At 40.1% G+C, this 24,924-nt stretch overlaps 1 protein-coding gene across 1 annotated transcript in view; it reads left to right on the forward strand.

The window, feature by feature from the left end:
* The window catches only part of LOC103807308 (usherin-like), a gene marked incomplete at its 5' end in the record, with an annotated part of 81,574 nt that overhangs the window by 45,167 nt on the left and 11,483 nt on the right, over positions 1-24,924 (forward strand). The window contains 4 exon segments of the mRNA XM_009080036.1: positions 8,810-9,037; positions 9,856-11,372; positions 12,358-12,679; positions 24,406-24,615. Of these exon segments, the coding sequence (XP_009078284.1) occupies positions 8,810-9,037; positions 9,856-11,372; positions 12,358-12,679; positions 24,406-24,615 (2,277 nt within the window).

Here is a 24,924-nt window from a genome sequence, read left to right on the forward strand (position 1 = left end):
AAAGTAATTGATTTTAGAGGGGAAAAATGAGGGATCTCCCCTCTGTTTTCCATTCACCAAAACCACAACCAAACTCTCTTTTTCAAATTTTACAGAAAACAGAAATGTTCAGATACTGATTTTATGATCAGATGGGAGTTTTACAGTGTTCTGAGCCACTTTTCTTCACAATATTATATACAGGGTAATCCGAAAGGAGATGAAGAAGGTGTCTTATGGCACAGATATTTGAAGTCACAAATGTCATAAAGGGACAATGTGAATTCCTAGAAAACAAGACTTCAAATGAAACCAAAAGCCAAAACATTTGATAATGACAAAGGCATGTTCTTTCTGCAACAAGGTAAAACTGAGTGCCATAGGATACCTTGAGTTGAGAAGTTCAAGGACATAAATCGTCAATTTTTATGGACAGCAAAAACATCCACAGTTTCATTATATTGGTTTAAAATTACTGAAGCCCTTCTGTAAAGCTCCTGCCACTCTGGACATTACTTAAAAAAATAAAAATAGAATTTGAGACTAAGAAGACTGATGTGGCAGTCCAAATTTTGTTTGTTCTGACAAAAGCATCTAACTTGATTCTGGCCATCAGCCAATATATCACATGGAAAATACAATTTATGGCATTAGGAAAAAATATAACATTAACCCCCTAATGCTCCATATTGAGGATGTACCCCCTACCATTTGCAGGTTTGAGCCCTTAGGCTGTAGCTGCTGTTTTACAGCAGCAGTGGCTTGTCTTGCTTTTGCCATGCCTACAGACACTACAGAATAAATCCATGAGTGAAACCCCATTCTAAAATGTTACCAAATAGTGGATGAAAAGTCATTGCTCAGCAGGAGCATTACATGTGGTAGTTATTTTAAACATATTTTTGGAGTTCAGCTGCATGAGGGCACTAGTTGTAACAAAGAGATGCAAACCCCAATCAGACTTCATGTGCTTGCCTTTCCTAGCTTTTGACCTTCCCTGAAGACATGTTTCTACCCCAGATTATAAAGCTCCACCTGAAAGATGCTTTATTCCCATTCCCCTTATGACCAAGGCAGGCTCAACAAATTGCAAGTTCTACACTACCTTGAGGAATTTATATAGATTCCAGATTACATGGTATGTGAATGTAAAACATCACAAAACATCCCAGCTCAATTCTGTAGGGTTTGACATTGCTTTAATATCATGCTGGATTTCATATACCATGAAGACTTTGGTGTTACAGCTGCTCTATCCTCTCCCACTCCCACCAGCTCTCCACAAAGCATGCCCATTCAGCTAAAGACCAGGATATACAAGATAAGCACATTTTGCCAAGAGTGACACATAATTTCTTTTTTTTGGTGTGATTTAAATATTTTACCTTAGGCTTTATTGCATCTCAGATAAAAGGGTTTGAGGTTTTTATGGCTTCAGATTCTACCTGTCTTATTTTGAAGAGAAACTTGGTCTAGTTGTTCATATCCAGAATGGTTATTAAAAGCAAAAATATCTATCATTGGGTTAAGTAGAGATGTCATATTTGAACTGACCAAAACCAAAGAGTTTGCAGAAAACAGTCTCATCGGCTATCTAGTTTATAAAAAGAGCTGCTTCTTTCCTTCTACCTCTCTTTCTCATTATGTGGAATAATAAACATGGTTTAAAGTGAAAAAATATAGGGGGAAGGAAGAGAAAAGCTGCAAAACTGGTTTATTATACAGTAGGTCTTGTGAGTGTTGTTAGAGATAAAATATTAATGTTAGGAAAACATGTTGACATCGTCCTCTAGATGATGTCTATAGTGGAATGTCATGTCATTGATATTTTGGTTTATTTGATTTATTTAGTCATGCAGAAAAAAATCTTTTTTTGGATTTCACTATTTCTTAGTAGAAATTAGACAAATACAGATGTGAATACATTTTTGAGAAGGTGGCATTCAGTGATGTTTGGTGAATTTAAAAGAAATAATTATGAAAGAGAGGAGAGGAGAGGAGAGGAGAGAAAACAGTTAAAAACAGTTCAGGTGTCTCTTCAGTTACTCAAAAAAAAGTTCGTCAGAAGTAGCTTCTTTCCCCAGCTGCTTGTAATGGAATCTGTTCTTCAAATGAGGGTGTTGTTTATGTTTCTGATGATTTTGTATTTCAAAATAGTGCTGTTAGGAACCATGTAAGAAATCACTGAAATAGTAATGTTGACTTTGCACAGAGGGTTTTTTCTTAACCAGCAAAAGGGCAACATTTTAGTGTTTTAAAAGTGTACTGGTACCCAAAGGCCAATGTGATTTTATTTGATTTTATTTCAATGTGCAATGCATCCTAGTTTTCTTTGTGGTGCTTTGCTTTCAAGTCAAAACTGGGTATTCAGATACCTGGTGAGACTGCAGCAGGTCCCTAGGTGTGCCAGGAAAGAAAACTGTCTATTGTGAAAATAGGCACCAACTCCATGAGACAGATTCAGCTACATGCACTTCACAGTTCCTTACATCCTTGGGCAGGAAGGAGGAAAATGAAAAGCAATTTAATATTTCTGTATCAGGTATTACTTTTTTTCAGAATATTTTGAACTTAGTTTACTGCTTTTTTTAAAGGTTTCTTCCAGGTATAGTCCACAAGTCCTATCGAATGGGACTATTCATATAGGAAATTAATCAGTTATGTGCTGAGTGAAACAGGGTGGAGCAGTTTAGGGGTTTGACTAAAAAAAGCTGCTAGCATGGTACTGTTAGGAAAGGATGAGATCTGGAAGTCATAGAGAAGAAATAAGCAGTTCTCTGGTGTTGTTGGCAAAACTACCATTTGTTTTAAAAATAATTTGCAAGAACATTCTTAAAGTTGAAATAAAAGAAAGCATTATGTTTTACCATCATCTCAAGGAAAGAATATTTTGCGATCATATAATCAAAGCTTATGTTTTAATAAGAAGCCATTTTATGTATTTTACCTGTGTAGGCTGAATCTCTTCTAATACATTTTAAAAATAAATTTTCCTACATTTATTTATAAAAAAAAGCAAGCTCAAATACAATGAATTTCTGAATGTCATTTCCTAGCCACTGTAGAAGAAAAGACTGCATCAATTCACCTCTCTGCTGGGAAAGGAAGAATGTCTTTTCATGTCAACCAAAGGCAATTTGGATGAATATTCCCTGGGCAAAAATGATTCAAAATTATTTCAGGTTTAATAAGGAAATGTCTGGTTTTACCAGCTTAAAATTTTTATTTAAATATTTACCTACTTGTGTTTTATAATTTCTTTGGGGTTTTATTTGCCATAAAAAATATCACCAGTGTGGTACATTTTGCTGCTATTAGGCAATATAATTATTATATTACCTAATAAGGTAATATAAGGAAAGGATAAAGTAATAAAGGAAAGCCTGTTAGGTAATATCAAATAATAAAATGATTATTTGAAATTAAAAAAATAAGTGCTGAAAGGCAAATTTAAAATTCTAAAATGAAATGCAAAGTTCTTAAAATGTAAAATTTTAAGAGTGAAATTTACAAAAAATACATGGAAAAAATCTAAAATTATTTTTTTACACAAATTGGGAAGAAAATGAATAGTGCAATAGCAATTTCTGGTAAAAAATGGAAATTCTGCTTGCCTGTAGGCAAGATAATTTCTGATAAAATGAATAACATGTTGGTTTCTGTTTGACTAACCTTTGAGATTTTTCAGTACTACCATGGGAATAATTTATATTCCAGTCCACACTGCTACAGGAAGTGACTTATAGATTACTTGTGTATCCATAAGTTATATCCTTGTGAATTTCAGCATAAGACTTAGGAATAGAGTAGATTTTTTAAATGAAAAGGAGACACTGTGTGTAATACAAGCCTGGGAAGGAAGGCCACCCAAAGGACAAGCTAGGGTTTACATATGAATATGAATGCAATGCAATGTTCATAGTGAAGGTTAGGGCTAAGAAGTAGTCTGGGAAATAAGAGTGAACATCAGAGTCAAGGTAGAAGTGCTTCAAGTGCTTTGCAGAAAATAGTGAAGAATCTGGATTAGATACCCGGAAAGAGGATAATGACAAAGGTGAGGATAAACCGAGTATCTTAATAAAACTCCAAGCATTCCTCCTCACTTTTGTCACTTCTGGAGGAAATGTGTTAAACTTCCTTGATGGAGATTATCAGAATTGGTGTTGGAGAATGATCAGATTAATGTTCTGTCTGCGATAGCTTTCTCCTCTTTTGACAAGGGAGAGTGCAGCATCTCTGCCTCTCTAGACAAGGGGAAGCCATACTGAATTACCTTCCCATTATTTGTGTCTGTAGGTTATGAAAGAACCAGTTAGGACCCCTGTACCACTACTACAATTGGCAGCATGGTAGTGTCTGACACTACTGGGTTTAGTTAGAGACTCACAGAAAGAATGAACTAGCTTTTTATTCAGGCGTTGAAGATACCTGCCAAATAGAGATTACAGTACAAAGAGAAGATAGAGAGAGAAAAGAAACCAGAGCCCAACCTTAACACAACTGGTGATGACTTGCTGAGCTTTGATGATTACCCCTGAAGAAGGGGCAGATACTCAAGCTGCCTGTTGGGCAGCTCTTCGGTGGTTCAGAGATCTTCTGATGTGTCTGTCAGGTTTTGAACTTGTGCCCTGAGACCTAGACAACTGGGTAAGCTAGTCTGCCTTGAAGAAAAAGAGGAAAAGCCCAGAGTGACACCACTGGAAAGTGCTGCTTCATCAGATCGATAGATTCAAAGATGACTAGGTTGCGTAGTTGTATGCAGTTTAAACATTTGTGCAGGGAGTCCACCCGTGCAAAGAATTATTGACAGCTACAGATCAATGCTAATTTTTGATCATTTTCAACCTACAAAGACCTCTTGACCCTGTTGCCACCGTAGGGGCACTTCAAGTAGTCAAAAGCAATCACAGTAGGCAGTGTAAAATCGTCAGACCCATGAGGGCTGCACAGCCTTGCCCGTGCCCGGGAGGAGGACCAAGAAGTAGCAATGAAGGCAGGCACCTTACATTATGGATGCCAATGCATTTGAATGGCATGAAAGACTATGCTAATTTGTTTTCAGATTTTAAGTGACTTCAGTGCTCATGAATTAAAAAATAAACAAACAAAAAAGGCAATCTGAAGCAAATCTTGATGGATACATTATTCATGATTTATGTTCTCTTGTTTTATGTTTTGAAAAATGTGTTAAAACAAGGTTTTATTTTAAATAACTTCTATCCCAATTTGCAGTTAGAAGAGTGGAATTAGCCAAGGAGTGTATTCGTTGCTGTTGCCACTGGCAGTGTGTGAAGATTTTTACATGGCAAAAACAAAGGTGGGGTCTTGCCTGGAGTAGTGATTGTGGTGCCAGAGCTGCACTAGGGGTGGGGACCAGGATGCCAAAAGCAAGGGGCACATCAAAGGCTGGACTCTACTGTAGGGCAAGGATCAAGTCACAGTGGTTCCTCATGACCTGCCTCAGTTGTCTGTTTCTGTAGTGTTTACATGGAAAATCCGGATGGGCCGTAGAGAAGGAATGTGAGAGTGCACTCAATTAAATGTTTGCTGAATTATTCTTAATTTAATGACTGATGGAGGGAGAATGCTTTGCAGTAGAAGACAGAGAAAGGATGGCATGGGCTTGTAGTCCATTGGATTTCATGGTCAGTCAGTCTACGAACATCTTAATGTTCACATTAAAATTTTATTTTGTTCGTTTGCTTTTAATGGTGAATGAAATCTGGACTGTTAGCATGTGTAAACATGGGCTATATGAGTTTATGGCTTTACGGAGAAAGACTGGGAGAATATTCCAGGCAATGATTTTGATCCTGAGCCTGTTTAAGGCTGTGTCATTCTCTGCTGAAGTCAAAGTTACAGTGCTATCCTTTGCAAGGTGTATTTTGCAATTTATATTTGACCATTCCAGCAGGACAGTATTTCTAGGCTGAAAATGTCATGGGAGGACATAAAGTAATTCTTAAAATGAATCACCGAGCCTGCCATCCATCCTCTTTTCAGCATCAGCCTTTGAACTGAGCAAATTCACAACTGGCAATGGCAGCAGTGCAGGGGGAGAAAGCGTGGCTCTGTATTCTGGGAGTACATCCCCTGAGCTTACTTCAAAACCAAACAAAACAAAAATACATGTAAACCGTTTGCTCTTCAAGAAGTATCTGTAGGAGCCAGGGATAAAAGTCATCCCTGGAAGGAATGGTTTAGCAGTCTCCAGAGAACATGATGAACTGCAGGCTAGGAAATCCCTCCATCCTTGTTTCATTTCAAAGTGCAGCGAGGATTGTAAATAATTAAATCTTGGGGTTTAGTGGGAAAATGGTAGAGGGTGATGAAAAATATGCTGGGTTTCTGTTTCAAAACTGAAATCTGGTGTTTTGTAGGATTGCTGTCACAAAAACCCACCCTGATGATACAGCTCATTAGAAGGCACAGCCACTGCTTTTTGTCTGATGCATGTAATAATGTGTTTGTACCTTCAGAGAGCCTCTGTGTAGCAGTTCAGGAGCAGTAATTTAATGTTGTGTGCTCCCTTCCTCCCATTTCCACCCCTGAACCATGGAATGTAAATTTTAGGCTTTTAAAAGTTCTGGTTTGAAAACCTAATAGATAACTGTCCTCATAAAAACTATTAATACAGACTACATCCAATTGTAAAGCTAATTTTAATCATGTTTTGTGCCAACATAATTTCTGATGCCAGATTTTTATGCTAAGCATGAGCCTCAATTTGAGCTCTGTTCTTTAACCTGCAGTTCATAATTTTGCAGTCGGCTGTATAGGTTTTTTGGCTATGCCAGTTTGAATGCTTCCATTTTCAAGGATCTAAGCCATAAATGTTTATTAAAAGAATCTATAATGAAATCAGGTTTGTTATTTTTTTAATGGCTGCCTTGAGTATGTTGGATGACTGAACGCATGTTGTTAATCATTAAGTACTCATGTTACAAAAAGTGTTTGATAGTATTGCCATCTAGGGGCTGAATGAAATTCTCCATACCGAAATAAACTGTAATTGAACAGGTGCTGCTATTGACAATATACATATGTTTTTGCTTTATAGCCCACATGCTTTCCATGTTTCTTGTGACAAAAGATATCTCTAAATGTCCCACAGCAGCCAGAGCTTTTTTATATATAATCTGTTCGAGGTGATTGCTATTTGCATTTGAGCTTATGCTTTTTTGGCAGTGATGTCTGTGAATTCCTAACAAAGAATTATACTTTTCTGCATTATTAATCTTGCTAGTGTTTGCCCTGTTTAACAGAAAAAGGAATCATTTATCAGAAAAGTATGTTTATAATCTGTACTTGTGGCATCTTCAGATTTAATATTCATAATGGTCATTCAAATGCTGTGCTATATTTATCTAAAAGACTAACTCATTGTTGTGAGGAAATAACTATTTAAATATTTATGATCTAACTTTTAATATTTAAAAAAAAGAAATTAATATTTCTTTAAAATTTGTTTCTGAGACTGAAAGCTTAACAAATGTTTAAATATTAAGCAATTGGAAGGGTTAGCATTTAACAACTTAATACAACTTACAGAAACAGGGAAATTGACTTCAGCTCTTTCTGTCACATGAAGGCAACTGAATTCCAGCACTCCCCTTCTTGAGATCTATATAATTAATGCAAAAGTACAACTGGAAATGAGATTAAATACATTAGTTATCAGCTGAACTCCTTTCTTCCTCGCTCCTCTGATCAGACAAATCTACACAGTCTCCTCCTGTTCTTTGTTTGTCACTGTGCCTTTTGTGACAGTTTAAAATAATAGTATGGCTGTATTGCCTTCCTGGCTAGATCAGGGTTTGTGCTGAGCCTCTCTTTGCCCAAGCAGTGTCAGGTCTGTGTCAGATGCTGTTTGGGGTAAGCTGCCTAAGGCTGTGAGCTGTGACAGTGGTCCCTTCTGGCCGTGGCTACTGTCCATCAGCCTGCATCACCCACACGCCCCTCTGCTGGACTGTGTTCTGGTGTGGTGGCAGGTCAGCCCCAGCCCTTGCAACCCTGGCAGAGACTGGTGGGATTAGCCATGGTCCTCCTAGCCTCTCTGCCTTGGTTCAAGGTGAGACTTTGGTACCAAGGAGGGTCTAGCCTGCTTGCCCATGCCCCCATCAGCAATACAGCTGCTTTCTCCAACCTGGAGAAACAGGAAGGGTTCTTGTAAGGCAGCAGGTTGCCCCACAGTCATCTTACCTAGTGAATTTATCTCAAGCAACATCTTTACAAAGCAGGAACACAGAAACTAGATTGCTCTGTCTCTACTCTTCCCCACTCACCACCCCCCACCCTGCTTTTAAGGGGTTTGTTTTCAGTAAGGACATGAAACTGTCCCCTTGGAAACACTGTTTTTCCAGATTACAGTGCCCTAAGTAGCTAGAATGGGATAGCATGCCTACAAAATGTCACATTTACACATAAGATGTGTAAGATTTCTGTAGAAGCAGACTTCACTCATATACCACAGGGTTTTAAATTCTTCATAGTTCCAGGCAGCCTCATCCTCACTGAGCAGAGCTCAGACATATGCTTAACAAACTGAGAGTTCTTTCCCAGCTGAGATTCAGACTATGCAGGACTCCCAAAGTATCTGCTCCAAAGGTACCACCATAAGGATAGATTTTAAAATTTTTTTTTAAAGCCTAAGAATTTCTTTTTGAGGCTCAATCATGGAAACCCAACAAAAAAATTCTGGTAACCAGATGGGGCATTCTGCAAAGCAGTCAGAAGTGACCCAGAGCTGAGGCCTCATTTTCCAAGTGACATAAACCACAGATGCTGATTACTTTTTTAACTAACTCAAACATCTGTATTCTTGCTTCAGGGTACAAAGCATCAGGCTCATTTATTTGGATTGAAACCTTTCACAACATATCACGTTCATGTCGTAGCTGTAAACAATGCTGGGCAGGTTTCAAGCCCCTGGACATCTGTGCGCACTTTGGAAGCTTCACCCAGTGGCCTGAGCAACTTCACTGTGGAAAAGAAAGAAAATGGCAGGGCTCTGCTGCTAAAATGGTCAGAGCCTTCCCAACCCAATGGCATGATTAAGGTAATCTTCATCTTGACACTTCACTTGATCAAAAAAAAAGAGAAAGGAAATGCTGAATATCAAATTGAAACATTTTTGCTGAAACAGACTCAGTCAAATGCATTATAGTTTTAAATAAGACAGAAGTCCTATGTAAGCACAAGACACTCTGAGTTCTCTCTGTCATTATATTAGAATGAATATTAACATTCTTGTGCTAGCCCATGACTGTAAATGCTCATTTACACTGAACCAAATTGTTCATTTAATGCATAGAAAGCTACACATGAAAGCTCATAAGCTTACTTGTCATACATTAGACATCACCAAAATGTGTTTCTAGAAAACCTGGGTTTGACAGAGTGTTATTCTGAAATTTGGGACTTCTTTTAGCTCAGTGCTTTTAACTGGGTGTAAACCTTTACGTGCAATGTTTGCAACTAGAGGGGTTTATTTGGAGGCTTATTCCTTAAGTCATTTTCTTTAGAGCTAGTCTTTCTGCTAGCCTGTGAGAGCCTTGCAATGAGACTTGATAACAATCAAATATAATGCAAACTGTCAGTAAGTGATTTATTATTGCATTCAGAATGAAAAAAAATCATGAAAATTGGATCAAAGCATTGCTTTTGTATCAATGATCTGTTTGTGTGCTGATTGCTACTAGCAAGGAAGTAAGTTTCTGAATCATTGGTTAATAGGTCTTACCCTATTGCAAAGATTAAGGAGTCTCATCTCTTGGTTATTTAGAAAAATTGTTGATTTCTTTTTAGCCTTTTGTCCTGGCTTCTGTCCTTTCTTCCCTGTCTGCAATTTTTTCTTTTTCTTTCTTTATTCACCAGACCTACAATGTTTTCAGTGATGACAACCTGGAGTACAGTGGTTTATCTCGCCAGTTCCTCTTCAGGCGCCTTGAGCCATACACTGTCTACACCCTGGTACTGGAGGCTTGCAATGCAGCAGGCTGCACTCGTTCTTCACCCCAGCCAGTCCAGACAGATGAAGCACCTCCAGTGTCTCAGATGGCACCTGTAATCCAGGCAGTGAACGCTACCAATGTTGAACTGAGCTGGTTGCATCCAATTAATCCAAATGGAAAAATAATTCGCTATGAAGTTATTCACAGATGCACAAAAGAAAATGCTGCAGGGTACAAAGCAACAACAGAAGACGAGAAAATTGTTTTCACAGAATATAACACTGAAAGTAATACATTCATGTATAATGATAAAGGTTTACAGCCATGGACAAGGTATGAATATAAAATACGCACCTGGAATGCAGCAGGCTACACTGACAGCTCCTGGACAGTGGCAAAGACTAGTCAAACTGCCCCCAAAGGTCTCGCTGTCCCCAGGCTATCTGTGGTGTCAGCTAACCCCCATAAAGTGCTTATATCATGGGCCCCCCCAGAACAGCCCAATGGCATTCTTCAGTCATACAGGCTGCTAAAGAATGATATTCTCTATCCTTTCAGCTTCGATGCTGCTACTTTCAACTACACGGATGAAGACTTACTGCCCTATACAGTGTACAGTTACGCAATAATTGCCTGTACGATGGGAGGCTGCTCTACCAGCGAGCCAGCTTCAATACGGACGCTGGAAGCAGCTCCTGCTTTAGTGGATCCACCATTTCTGCAGGCTGTCAGTGCCACTCAAATCAATGCATCTTGGGCACCTCCCCCAATACAAAATGGAGATATCACCAAGTACATATTGAAATTAAACAATGAAGAGTATTATCCTGGCAATAGTTTGCAAATGTTGATTTCTAATCTACAGCCTTACACGCAGTATGATTTTGCATTGGTTGCCTGTACTGCTGGGGGCTGCACATCCAGCCCGTCCCAGTCTGTGATGACCATGGAGGCTCCACCATTAAATATGGAAGCTCCCAGGCTCCTTGTCATGGGCTCGGAGTCAATTGAAATCACGTGGAAACTTCCAGCTAAGCCCAATGGTAAAATCACAAGCTACGAGCTAAGGAGAGATGGTGTGCTTGTTTACTCAGGTCTGGAAACTCGGTATCTTGATTTCACCCTAATGCCAGGCATGGAGTACAGCTACACTGTCACTGCAAACAACAGTCGAGGGAGCGTGACCAGCTCATCAGCTCAGATAAAAACCAACCCTTCTGCTCCATCTGGGATGTTGCCTCCCAGGTTGCAGGCATGGTCCTCAAATGAGATTTTGGTGGCTTGGGATCCTCCAATCAAAGTAAATGGTGACATTATAAATTACACAATCTCAATCCACAAGCCTGCTGATACAGGAAAGAAAACTTTTGACTTTGATGCATCTCATGTTTCCTTTCTGAGACGGTCATATATAGTGGGACAGCTCCAGCCCTACAGTAGGTAAGTCTGGAAGAACTCATACTGCTGCGGGGTAGTGCATTGGGCTGGCAGACTGTTCAGCCATCTTAGTTGAACAGATTATAAGACCCATGGGGTTTTGTTTCCTAAAAAACACTTGATAAAACCAGGATTTTTGAAAATTTATAGTAACACCAGCTATATGTCATCTTGATGAAGCACATAGTGTTGACTTAGGCTGTAATTAACAGAAGGGGTAATTCAGCTTTCTGCTATATACTCCAAAACCAGCAGTCTTGTACTGGTCTATCTTTCACAATATGTCTGCATTTGAGAATAAATAGGGCTTTAGTTCACAAAATTCGGGGTGGAGGGTCCAGAGTCATGTTATCTCACCCATTCAAAGTGTGGCTGAGATTAATGGAGTCACCCCAGGAACATGTTTGTATCCTCAAGTTGAAAACAAGTGACTTCTGGTTAAATGAAAGCTGAAACCTAAGAGAGGGGACCAGACTCAGTTACAGAAACACACTTCTTACTGAAGTAATATCTTCCCTGCTAATTCTTGATTATTTACCTGACCTTTCCTTATGTATTTGTGTAGGCATAATTTGTGTGTGTTACATGGTTGATAAGTTTGTCTACTATTTACACATAACTAATCTAAATCCAAAGAGAGAAGAGTAATAGAGTGAAGCTCTATAGCTCTCAAATGACATCCAAATCATCTCCTACAATGAATCATCATTTTGCTTTATATCATCAAAATCAAACCAATTTTGTTCACTTGACTCCTGCAGATGTTAACTCTGCTCTGAAAAAAACCCACAAGCAAATAAAAACCTAGAAGGCAGTGTTCTTCCTTTTTGCTACACAAGGCACAGTGCATAATCTGTGTGTTCACACAAATCGTGTGCCTGTTAATAGTGCCAAAGACCCAGAGAAATTATCAGCCAGATTTCACACAGAGTTTATATTTGTATTTGCAGTATTTTAATCACTCCGTTCCTGATTTGTGTTCCCAAAGTTATGAAGTACAGCTCCAAGCTTGCACAGAGCTGGGTTGTGCCTCCAGTGAGTGGGCACTGGTGCAGACGCTGGAGTCGCCGCCAGCAGTGCAGCCTGCCCCTCTCATCGACATACAGACAGCAGCCGGGGGCTTCCAGTCGACTGCTTCCATCCTGTGGACTGGCCCAAAGCAGCCAAACGGGAAGATTTTATACTATGAACTTTACAGAAGGCGAACAACTCAAGCTCACATCAATTTAGACCTTGCACTTGTTTACAATGGCTCTTCAACCTCCTTCAAAGATGACAAGTTGCTGCCTTACACAGAATATGAATATCAGGTGGGAATTGAAGCTATTTAGCAGCTCTGATTATGATTTCAGTACACCTTGAGAACCTTACTTTACTCTTACAGTGAACATACACGTATTCAATTCTAATGTTAATAGTATTGTGATACCCAAATGATTATTGTTAATGTATTTTAAAGATTTGAGAAGCTGAAAATAATTTCATACAAGCAATACATTCATTCAGCATTCATTTTTCTCTAGCTTAGTCACAGTGCCTGTGGTTCTTGTATGTTGAATATTTGTTACCCTCCAGAGCTTCTACAAGTCTCTAATGTTATGCGAGTAGTGTGAAATTCTACTTCTTAAAGGGAAGCTTTTTTCATTATTTTTTCTTTCTTTTTCCATCCTCCCCCAGTCTATTATGAATTAATTTTTACTTTATGATATTAGAGCAGTTTACATCAAGAGGGACTGGAGTTGTTTTCTCTTTAAATTAATCATTAGGATCACAAGCAGATTTTGTGGGAGGTTCAAAATTGAATTTGCTGTTGATCGTTGGTGTTACTTTTCATGCACATAGGTATTTTTACTATTGTTTTTCTTATGAGCCTGAGGTAAATCAAGGAGACTAATTCTGCCATTCTTTCACCTGAAATTGTTTTCTATGTCAAAGTTACAAGTTTTAGCATCATTTTTTATCAGACAGTACTACTGATAATGTAAGGCTTTACTTGATTTCAGGCAATAAACTAAGAACTTTCCTATTTATAGCCATCTGAAATCTTTCCCAAGTTTTTATATGAGTTAGTGGAATTTAGAACCTCACCAAAAAATAGCCTTGAATTTGTTGTTTCTAAAAGTAAATGGACGTAGTACTGTAGCAGGATGAGGTTGCTTTTTGAATATGATGTTGTCTATGAATAGGCACACTTATTTGGCACTGAACAGAATATCAGCAAGCCTCAGTATTGATTGTATTTGCAATTATATATCTTGAAGATAAATTTAGTAATGCTCAAAGTCTTTATAACCATTTAACAACCAAAAAAAAAGAAAGTTAAATTGTTTAAGAATGGATTTATTTCAATACATATGAAACAGTGCATTCCACCTCTTGGGTAAGGTGGTGGCAATCTTTCTTTTACAGACCCATTTGCTTTATAGGATCACAAGATAATACAGGTTGGAAGGGCTCTCAGGAGGCCATCCAGCCCAACTTTCTCCCCAGAGCAGGATCACTTAAGAGGTGAAATGAAGTTGTGCAGGACTTTATCCAGCTGCATCTTGAAAACCTTCAGGGAGGTAGATTGCATAACCTCCTGGGCAGTCTGCTCCGTTGCTTGATTGTCCTTATTGTGGAAAGTTTTTTTGGTACATTCAGTCTGAAAGCAGTCTGCTCTGTTGCTTGATTGTCCTTATTGTGAAAAGTTTTTTTGGTACATTCAGTCTGAACCTTGTTTGCTTGAACTTATACCTGCTTTCTCTTCTTCCCTCCCATATATACCATAGTGAAGAACCTGGACTCATCCTCTTTTTAGCCTGTAGGTGGGTGCTAGGGGACTGCAATCAAGTCCCTCCAAAGTCATCTCTTCTCCAGGCTGAACAAGCCCAAGTCCTTCAGCTCCTCCTTACCTTGGTAGCCTTTTACGGAACTCACTCCAGTTTAACAAGATCTTTCTTGTATTTGGGGGCAAAACAAAGCAAATACTAAGTAAAGGCATGTAATCACTTCATTTAATTGTCTGGCTGTGTTCCTGTTAACCAGCTCAAGACATTGGCCATCTTTGCTGCCAGATAACAATGCTGTCTCATGTTCAGCTTTCCATTTAGTAAGACCTCTAGGCCCTTTCAAGAAGACATACCCCCTAGTTCATCAGTAATGCTGACCCTATAACGCTGCAAGAAGTTATTCCTTCCCAGGAGCAGGACTTTGCATTTCTCTTGTTGAAATTCATAAAATTCTTGATGTCCCATTCTGCTAGGCCCTTCTGAATGGCAGACTTGCCCTTCAGCATGTCAGCTGGTCCTTTCCTGTTTGGTGTCATCTGGAAATTTGATGAGAATGCACCATACAGATCAGGTTCTTTGGTATCTCTGCTCCACTGCTATTGTTTTGTTCTTTTCAGGAGCCAGAAACAATGAAGAATTAAGTCTTAAAACTGGCTTTATCACATTAATCTAGCCAGCTGCTGTATGTACATGTGTCATAGACTCATAAATTCATGTAGGTTGGAAAGGACGTCCAGAAGACATCTAGCCTACCTGCCTGCTTGAAGCAGGTCCAGAAAGAGCACGCGGCTCAGTGTTGTGTCCAGCTGATCCTCCATCCTTGCATCTCTAAGAATTGAGATTGTACAGCCTGTGTGGACAGAACTATTGTTAGACCAGATTTCCTTGCTACTTTGGACAGGATCTGAGATGAATGTGAATTCAAGTGCAGATGGAGCTGAGTAGATAGCAAGCACTGTAGCAGGCTCAAATCCTACTTATTAGTTAGGAATCTTTCTTAGATGAAGAAAAACTCTCCAAGCTGGAAGTTGTAGACATTGGCTATGGTATATTCTCAGCTGGGCAAACCTTCAATTGTCTCAGTCAGAAGCTGTTTTTTGGGAAGTTGATACCACAGAGACTTTCTTGAGCCAAAGTTCTTAATGATCTATCATTGACAGATAAAAAAAGAAACCTCTTCACCAGACTCCTGAGGTTTACTGTGCTGTATTCAAGACTTAGCTTATTATCTTGGTTCTGCTCTGGCTGAGCTTTTGACTGGAACCCTAAATCGTTTCTGGTTGTTTTTCACCAGTGGCCATTTATTTCACCATGACAGGTTTTTCAATGCACATGTTTGTCTTCTGCTTAAGTCACTTGCAACAGTCCTCTGGGATGTATTCTGAGCTCCTCCATTGTTGACAATTTATATCTTGCCTGTGAGACAAGTTATTCATAAGTATAGGGCTTGGCTTTTGCTATTATGCTGATGAAACCCAGATTTATATTTCACTTAAACTGGATATTGATTCTCCTGTCTCTGCATTTGAGGCTTGTTTGCTGGACATAAAACTTTAAATGCAACTGAATTTCCTCCAGCAGAACGCAGATAAAATCAAAGTGCTGTGATGGGACGCTCTCCAGCATTTTTGGAATTATTGAGATATACTTTAATGCACTCTGACAGCTTCTTTGGACCTGAAACCAGGATTTTGGAATCTGTTTTTTGGGGGGAAGTTTTTCAGTCGGGTTTTGTTGTTATGTTTTGTTGGGTTTTGTTCATTTGTTTGTTTGATTTTCTGGAAACTTCAGCTGAATATTAGGGATTACAAGACTAGGTGCAAAAGTTGCAGTTTCAGAAATTATGAAGTGACTTTAGAAGCCTCATGCTGGTAAAAGGGAAAATGCTCCCTAAATGCTTAAGTCACTATTCTTCAAGGAAGCACATTTTAAGGGCCAGATTTGCATAAGTATATTAGAACCTGCTAGGTTTCAGTGGGTTTTTAAATGGCATATGGTGCCTACTGTTCATACTTGAAAATAGTAAGATCTTTGAAATTCCCTCTATCGTGGGGACCAAATATGGTCTATTTGTACAGTTGGATATTTGCATTTTCTACAGCATCTGGTCTTTTAGGTATTTATGGCAATGCTGCCTGATATCCTCAACTATATTAAACTTATGCAATTGCATATGTTTAATCCTAAAAAAAAAAACAACCCTGACTTAAACACACTTTATAACTCATGAGGCCTAATGAGTTTGCAAGTGCAATCTTTTGATTCCTGGAATATTTCTGATACAGAAGGCCCTTCACAGGAATCCTTGAGAGTGGCGTGCAGGGTTACCATATAGCAACCTATAGTCAGACCTGGTTTTCTCACCTAAGGGAAGGCCCTTTTGAACAGGGACTTGTGACATTTAGAGCAAAGCAGAGCTGTCACTGTATGGTGTGATTTCCTTGCAAATGCAGTATCAGTCCTCCACAATTGCACTTAATTGTGTACTTAAAACTGCTTCTTCAGATTAATGGCTTAATGTCTTCCTGGTTTAGGACACATCCTTATTTCTATTTGGCAGGCACAGAACATGTAAAAGACAGAAAAGTATAATTGTCCCTTCTCAGAAAGTTTTATGGCTCCTTGCGGAGGTTTATTCTGAGAAGACTATTCAATGCACCAAGGCAGGGGCTGCAGTGCTGAAGCTGTCTGCTTCTGACCACTGTGGGAGGCACAGCATCCCCCTTGCTTGTGAAACCTGCTCCTCACATTCCAGTTACTGCAGCCAAGTGAAAGGTCTAGGAAACACCCTGAGATACACCAGGGGAAATATGTTCCAGGTCCTCCATCTTGGCCTCTCAAAGAGAAAACAAATCATATTCTGACCTTGGAGAGATAAAGAGGAAAAAAAATGGGTGCAAAGTCATGAAGATTAAGGAAGGACCAACTACATGGAGTGTAGAATATGTCAGCCCTATTGGCCACTTTTCAGAGATGCCAAGAAGGACACTTGGTTTACCAGCCCGTGTGTCAAATTGTTGGCTGAGCTTCAGTTTGTGCTGCCTAGTTACTGACAAACAGCTCAGTGACTTCTGCAGTTTAAAAGGGGGTAAAACTGGTTTTCTGTCTGACCAGTGATAGATACCCATCTATAATATCCCTCATATGTGGCTCCTCTTCATCATATTAATTCCCCATTTCTTCTCATTTCCCTGACAGAAAGATGTACCACAAAGTAGTGGCATAACAAAATGTAGTTCTTTCTTCCATTTCCTGCTTGTTATTTTGCTTGGAAGACTGTTTTTGTTACAAGGTTCATTGTGCTTCCTGCTTCCAATTAAAGAAAATTTCTCATACTTTATCTGTGTTGACTATCAAGCTTGACTGAAGCTTCTGAAAAATAAAGCAGACATAAATATATTGTTTCACTGATGTAATGATGATGCCTACTCTAAATATCCTTTTGCAGAGTGAGATGCTTCCTTTCCCCTAGGAGAGGGTACACAGTAGGGAGAAGGGCCATTTGAAACCATGCAATTTCATTAAGACCCATTTCAGGCACTATGTTTCTTTTGTCAATACCATCCTAAATTCAAGCATGTTGATGCAACAAAAATGATTTTTGCTCATTAAATTAAATACAAATCTTAGACTGGATTTTTTTGGCTTCCAAAATTACCAGTGAGATTCTTACTGTACTGCTCTTCGGACTAAATTCTGATTCTGACATACGCAAAACCATGGCTAGCTATACTTTAAAAAGACATTAGGGTGAGTACCAGGGGAAAATATACTCCAGGGCTGTAGATGACTTGATGTGATTTCCTTGATTGTATCTTTTTATTTATGAGGCATAATTTATGACTGTTGAAAAGCAAACTAAAATGAGTGATGACTAACTACAGCCAAAGTAATAAATCAGAAGCAGAGAAAGAAGTGGTGATTTTGATCGAATCTATTGAATTAGCTGTTGCCCTTAGCCATTACAGGTATTGGAAAGACCTTTTAATATCTGCTTATCTCTCTCATGGGAACTTGGTAACTATCTCATTATATACCCATAGGAAACAAATTATTTAATTTTCTATCTTTTAGAGTTAAACCTGTTTACATGTCTCATTAATTACTGGCATTATACTATGTTATATGAAATGAGCTTCACTTAGAATTTGGCAATGTTGTTTAAGTTCCAAAGGTTTTTCCTGTTGTCTTTCCCTTTCCCTTCTCCAGAATGTTTAGTAGTTTTATTATTAGCATTTGAACACTGGAGATGACTAGCAATGTTAAAAGGCTCCAATTATCACAGTGCTAGAAGCCTGGGCCTAAAATCTATCCTGTTATATGTTCATGACCTCCATAAGGACACTAGCAATGTTGAAGAAGAAAAAGTATGGATCTGAGGATGGGCAATCAGAAAGCAAACATTTGTTTACTACCTTCTCATACCCCTGGTCATGAATGGATGTGATCTTTTCTTTCCCTTGTCTTTGCTCTGTCCACCAAGGACTGCACCCACTTTTGAACTTTCTACTTCAGTGGTACCTGCCTAACACTGCAGTACCCAGATGTGAGAATACATTATCCTAATGCTGAATGCTGGATTTTGGTAGACAAGCTTTGTTGTCTGAGCTGTGCTGATGTTGCACAAGTAACCCCAAATTTGCCAGGCTGCCTGGCAGTCAGTTCAGAAAGACTTGTGAAGGATGGTGAGAGAGAGGTGCTTTGGTTTTGTCAATTTTAACCAGCCAAGGTTATGGTCTCTTCAATTTTCTTGCAGATTGCTGTTCGAACATAACTAAAAATTTGGGGCTATGTTTCTGAACTTACTGATATCATATCTTTTATATCCCTAAAATATCTTGCTATCTTGGAAAGGAAAAACACTGTGAAAACTCTGCATTTATTTAAGTGTAGTGTTAGAAATTGAACAAATCTGAGTCAAGAAATCCAGAGTAAGGTTTCAAAGTAGTGCTGTGTCCTTGAGGCCTCCATGATACCACTAGAAAAAGAGGAGTGCAAACTCCTCTCTACTACCATTTGTCTCTCCTGGCATCTGCCTTTGGAAAGACCAGCAGTCACAGGTGTGTGCAGTCTTTGGATACCCTAAGGGCAAAGGCTCAAGTTGTACCTGACTCTTACACACAGATGTAGAGTTATATGCATATGTGAAAGGGGTGGCTTGCTTGGTCTGACCTTGTAGTTCCCCAGAACCTACAGCCTAGCTGACTGACCTGCAACTCTAAGCAGTGTTCAAAGCCAAGGGTAAGTAGTGACCTACTAATGAGACTTTTTTTAAGGCAAAAGGCTGATATCTGAGTGCCTGCAGGAACTCAGTGCAAGCTGCTGACACATACAGAGCTGAGAACTTGTCCCTCACAGAGGCAACTGTGAGGTACTGCAAACTAACTGCAGTGTGAAGTGGTACAAGGCACAGTGCTGTTGGACGTGGTGGGAGCCAGAAGCCACTGCTGTTTGGTAATCAGCTCTTTGGCCTTCTTTCCTTTCGGCTGATTTCCTGCAGGCAGGAAGGGTAAGCAGCATCTGGCCTCCATGCTACGCAGCGTATCCCAGCCCTTCCTGACCTGGGAAGTCAGCAGAAGCTCAGAACTGCTGCCTTCAGACAAGCAAGCTGCCACCAACATCTTTCCTCCTGATAAGATCTCTCCAATAAGGGAGAGTTTCTCATTCTCCATAGGCTGTTGGCTGCCTGAGGCTCCCCTTTGCAGGAGTAGAGAGGGCTCCCACTTGGGGACTTCCTAGTCAGTCTCTGTGTTTGCAGCTGTAATACCTGTCACATAGCTTGAGCCAGGTCTGAGATGTGAGTGTTGTGAGCTGGCAGGCATTCACACACACACAATGTCCTTTGCCAAACCACTGCTAGGTCAGCCATGACTGCACTTCTTCACACAACTGGAGTTGTGTGATCAAGGGATTGCTTTCTTGTTTGGAGGAACTTTTGACTACAGACTGTGTTGTCTCCCTTAATCCTGGATCATCTTTGTCCTTTGAGAGGGAAGTGCTTTTGAATGCTTTATTTTGGCAGCTTCGTCACCTTCCCTTTTTTATGACAGCGAGGTCATAGAGCTTGACTGGTTTATTGTTGCTTTTCCTCTTCTAGTGCCTTTTTTGTGCTGCAACATTGGAGAAGTTGTGGAGACATATATCTAGCTGTTTCCCTCGGTTCCTTTTATTGCCTCTTGTATGGAGGCACATTATGGAGTAAATACTTTCTCATATGTTCTCAATTTAATGAAAGCAAACTTCTTTTTCAGTTTAAAACATAGCTTTCTCGTTAAGGATCTGGGGTTTCAGGAGTATTGCAGCAGATGAACCTGTGTGGCCCAGGGATGGAAGTCATCTGATGGGCTTCTTAACACTATCAGTATCTACAATAACAAGATTTTTCTGTGTCTATGGCAGAGGACCATTGTGATTTTGTTGCCCCTTGTGGGAGAAGTTGTTAGCTTTACAAAGCCTGAACAGGCTCATTGTGGTAAGGTGACTATCTTCTCAGAACTTCCTATCCTGCTACTCATAGGTTTTGCCCCTTTTTGCTGTGCCAATGAACCCTGAGGTTGCCCTGTGATCATTTTGAGTGACAACTGGTCACAGGTTTCTTCCAGAAGCAGAGATCTGTGACGGCTCATTTATGATGGAAAAAAGCCCCCAAGCTTCGTTACCTGTAACTGGAATTCTTCAGTCCTCTGAATATATGGTCTCTGGAGAGGTTTCCTCCCTCTCCTCTCTCTGGCTCTACTTCAAAGTGGAGTCTGGGCCAGGGGCCAGCCGATTGATAAAGCATTAAATAGTAACCTATTAGCTGATTTTGGAGCCCTCTCCTGGCTTTTGGGGAACAGTGCAGCCATTAACAGCAGCACATCTCTTGGCAGGGTGCTGAGCCATGCACTATGATGTCAGACTTAATGCTTTTGGAGGCTAAATATTCAGAAAGAAAATATATAAGAAACTTTGCTTGGCTTTCTGCTGTCTGTGTTTTGCCATTCAATCACAATTCAAGACGTGATTGTTTCTTGTTTTCCCCGTGTTTTTGTCTGGTCTTCCATCATCGTAAGAAGGTAATATTGCTGCCTTTTAAGGTCTTTGCATTTCTATATGAATGCAGTTAAATATTTCTGGTGCTGATTATACCACAATTTAGAAGGAATTTTTGTGACCCCAAAAAGATATTTGCAAAAGTTTAAGTTGTGAAATTTCAGTTTAACCAGTCTAGCAAGGCAACAGCTTTCATCCATGGCTGTTTTGTGATAACTTTTTGAGAAGCCATGACCAAATTTCTGATTTTAACAGGCACTCCTCATTGTGGTTTCTGTTGCCATGCTGTCCCATTTCTTCATGCAAAGAAGTGGCTAAACATCAGCATTTCCATCTGCAGTCAGTTCTGGGCACTTACTGCTCTGGGTTTCCAAACACTGACCAGAATTTACTTGGACAGCGATTCTCACAGGAAAATATTTTTATACTCATCCATCCTTTTACAGATGGTTGAGCAGAAGCAAAGGGAGTTAAGGGAATCCAGCTTAGGTCAGTGTAAATCTGGAATTTAGATCCTCAGAAGTCCTGTTTAGCTGTCACAGCTGTGAAGCTGGTGTTGCAGTTTGACAGACACCTGGGGGTTTTCTTCTGGATGCATGTCTTGGCAGGGCTGAGTAACTGGTGTCTGTCTAGAAGGCATGCTCAGAGCATGTCTGTCTGTCAGGCTCACACACATGTAGCCGTGACCTTGACCTTTTTTTCAAGAGAGACAGTCATGTGTCACCAGGGGGGTAGACCTCAATCTCAGCTGTGCCCTGACCTCTATAAGGAAGGGCTGGGATGGAGAACCATGTCTGCTCCTGCTTGCTCATTCTCTGCCCAGTCAGTCTTGATTTCATTGTCTTCATGCAAAGTGAAACAGCTCCAAAGGGATCACTGGGAGCACCCTAAATACAAAGATGGGTCATCTGCTTGGGCATCAGGCTTGACTGCCTCCATTGGAGCACGTGATTGAACCTCAATCACCTGCCTCCTGAAGGAGTCCTTTAATTCACTAACTTGTAGTATTGAAGGGGATGAGCATCCCCTTCTTCTTTGCCTTAAGAAAGAGCGAGCCCTGGTTTGTTTGAGACAAGGCTGCTTCCTGAAAGACAAGGCATAGGCACCTATGATAGGAGAAGGATCAATGAAGTTTTCTCCATCCTGCCCTTGGTGTGGTGTTTGCTTTCCAAATGAATTGCACCCCTCTCTCCTCCAAAATTCCTTGGGGGTCCCATTCTGAAACTGAATTCCTGTGCTACACAGGAAGGCTTCACTCCTAACTCATCACCTTCACTTTTGCTCTGGGCAGCTTGCTCAGCAGGTCAGGTCCAGCACCGTTACGCTCTGTGCTCATTAAGGCCACAGCCCAGTTATAACTGGAGCATTTGAACACGGTGCTGAGCCAATGCCAGTGGCACACTCAGAACTACTCTTTCCATATGTGGTGGTGCTGAGCCGATGCCAGTGTCACACTCAGAACTACTCTTTCCATATGTGGTGTATTCTTTCCACAAAGAAATATGTCCATCGAAATGAATGACTGTGGGTAAATCTTTGCAGCAGCTGGAACTGAACTGAGGTAGAGGGTTTGACGTACTGCAGTAAACTGAACAGTTTGACTTCATGAAAAGTTCACAACAGAGATATATTACTGAATTCACTGAAAATGAAAGTGCTTTAGCTAAGCTTTTTATAGTAGAGCGTTATCTGTACTTAGGATGGTGCTGTATGTTGCTGATGGAATCAGGCAGGAGTTTGAGGTTTGTAACTGGCAAAACCACAGCCTTCAAAGTCACTGTAGTTGTTTTTGTCCTTTTTCCTGCCCCAGGCTCTTTGTGAAGTGTCCTGTGGTTTTGGAACTTAATATCACAAATTGACTCAGGGTCAATTTTGAAGACCTCTGACTTTTAAACCTCTTTTTTTTAAGACATCATCCCACCATTCACTTCCCCAGGACCTCTTCCCAGAGTAGATCACATAAGAATGTGTTTTACTCTAGTTAGAATTGCTCGACATGAAAGCTTACTAAGGAATACTTATACTAAAAATCGCTCAGACAGTCCTCTCATATTGCCATTTAGATCTATCATTCTGATTGATCACTATGTGGTTGGCTAATATTGAGTCTAATTTAACCCTATATGCTCACGCATCCATCTATTCTGTCTATTGTACCTGACATTCTACAAATTACTTACTCATGCAAATGATGACCTAAGGCAACCTTTTATGATATTCGTGTTTAATTATACAAATGCTTTTTGATAAATAAGATTATACATCCTTCCATATGTTTATTCAGTCCTTGATGAAAGCAAAATTTAATTTTCATGCAGATTTGTTGGAGAGTGTGTTTAATAAGTGCTGAGTTTTATGTAGTCTGCAGATCACTCTGGTTTTGGGTAGCTGACAAAATCAGTAGGCATAGTTCATAGAGACATGTGGTTTTTAATTCAAGCTGCTAAATTTTGAAATCTTGGAACTGAAGCCATTGCCTTTGTGCTCATGCAATAAAGCAAATGTTGTGAAAATAAATGAGAGATGCTGACTTAACTATATACTTCAGTGGGCCTTATTTATATTACGAGTTACTGAAAATGTTGCCAAATAACTGATACATTAATATTTTTAGGAGAGGGATGTTCCTGTAAAACTTGCTGGTTCTAAAGAGTAACTAGAATTTGGCTTGTGCAATTCAGTCAAGGTGAATGTTACTTTGAAATGTCACCCAGGGCCAGGCTGAATTCATTAGGGCTGCCTGCATACATGAAGAAAGCGTGTAGAAGAGAGAAATTGCCAGGACTGGATATCAGTATTTTTGTTCAGTTGTCTTTGAAAACATTATCCCTGTTGATCACAGCTCCTCCAGGAGTCCTTTTTACATGGTATGACCATTCCAGTGGTAGGAATTCAAGTGTGGGGATCAGGTATGAAGAAGACATGGGAGCACACACTGCCTGAGACATAACTTCTGCTTCTTTTCCCTAAATGTGACAGTGGGAAACACTCCAGTCCTCTGTTAGAAAGTCACTGGGTCAACACAGATCCTGGGTGGCCATCAAGGGACATTTTCCATGGGTGTCACTGCACAGCGTTTTACTCAGCGAGAGTACAGCTGCAGTAGAATCCCTGCCTAACAGTGGTTGTGTTTTACTCAGCGTCAGTACAACTGCAGTAGAATCCCTGCCTAACAGTGGATATTTCGTTGGCTTGAGTCCTCCACTAACAGTTTCTTTGGTTTTGTGCCGAAGGTGTGGTCGGTAAACTCAGCAGGCCGGACGCCGAGCAGCTGGTCCCGCTGCCAGACAGGCCCTGCCCCTCCTGAGGGCCTGGGAGCTCCCCTCTTCACCACGGTGGCATCCACTGTGGCTGTGGTGAACATCAGCCCCCCCCTTAAGCCTAACGGGGTGGTCAGTATCTACAGGCTGTTTTCTAATGATACCAGGGGAACTGATGTGGTGGTGAGTATTGTCAGCACTGCTTCTGTACTTCTATTTCAGCTTGTATTTTCTAGATTTTACAGTTTTTGTTCTTGCAAGCTGCTACTGTTTGTCATAGACTGTCTTCCTCCTGTCCTTCCATTGTTAACATCTCTGCAATGCTCTTCTCTAGCTAAAGTGCCACAGCACTTTGACTCATCTAAACATACTTCTCAAGGAACCAACCTCATCATTAACAGCTTTGACATGGTGATGTGCTGTGACCATGTGATGGGAATCAGAAGTATTGTTCAGGGACAGCTAACCATCCTAACAAAACACTTCCAGACA

This window comes from Acanthisitta chloris, unplaced genomic scaffold, assembly GCF_000695815.1.
Source record: "Acanthisitta chloris isolate BGI_N310 unplaced genomic scaffold, ASM69581v1 scaffold1158, whole genome shotgun sequence".
NCBI classification, from domain to species: Eukaryota; Metazoa; Chordata; class Aves; order Passeriformes; family Acanthisittidae; genus Acanthisitta; species Acanthisitta chloris.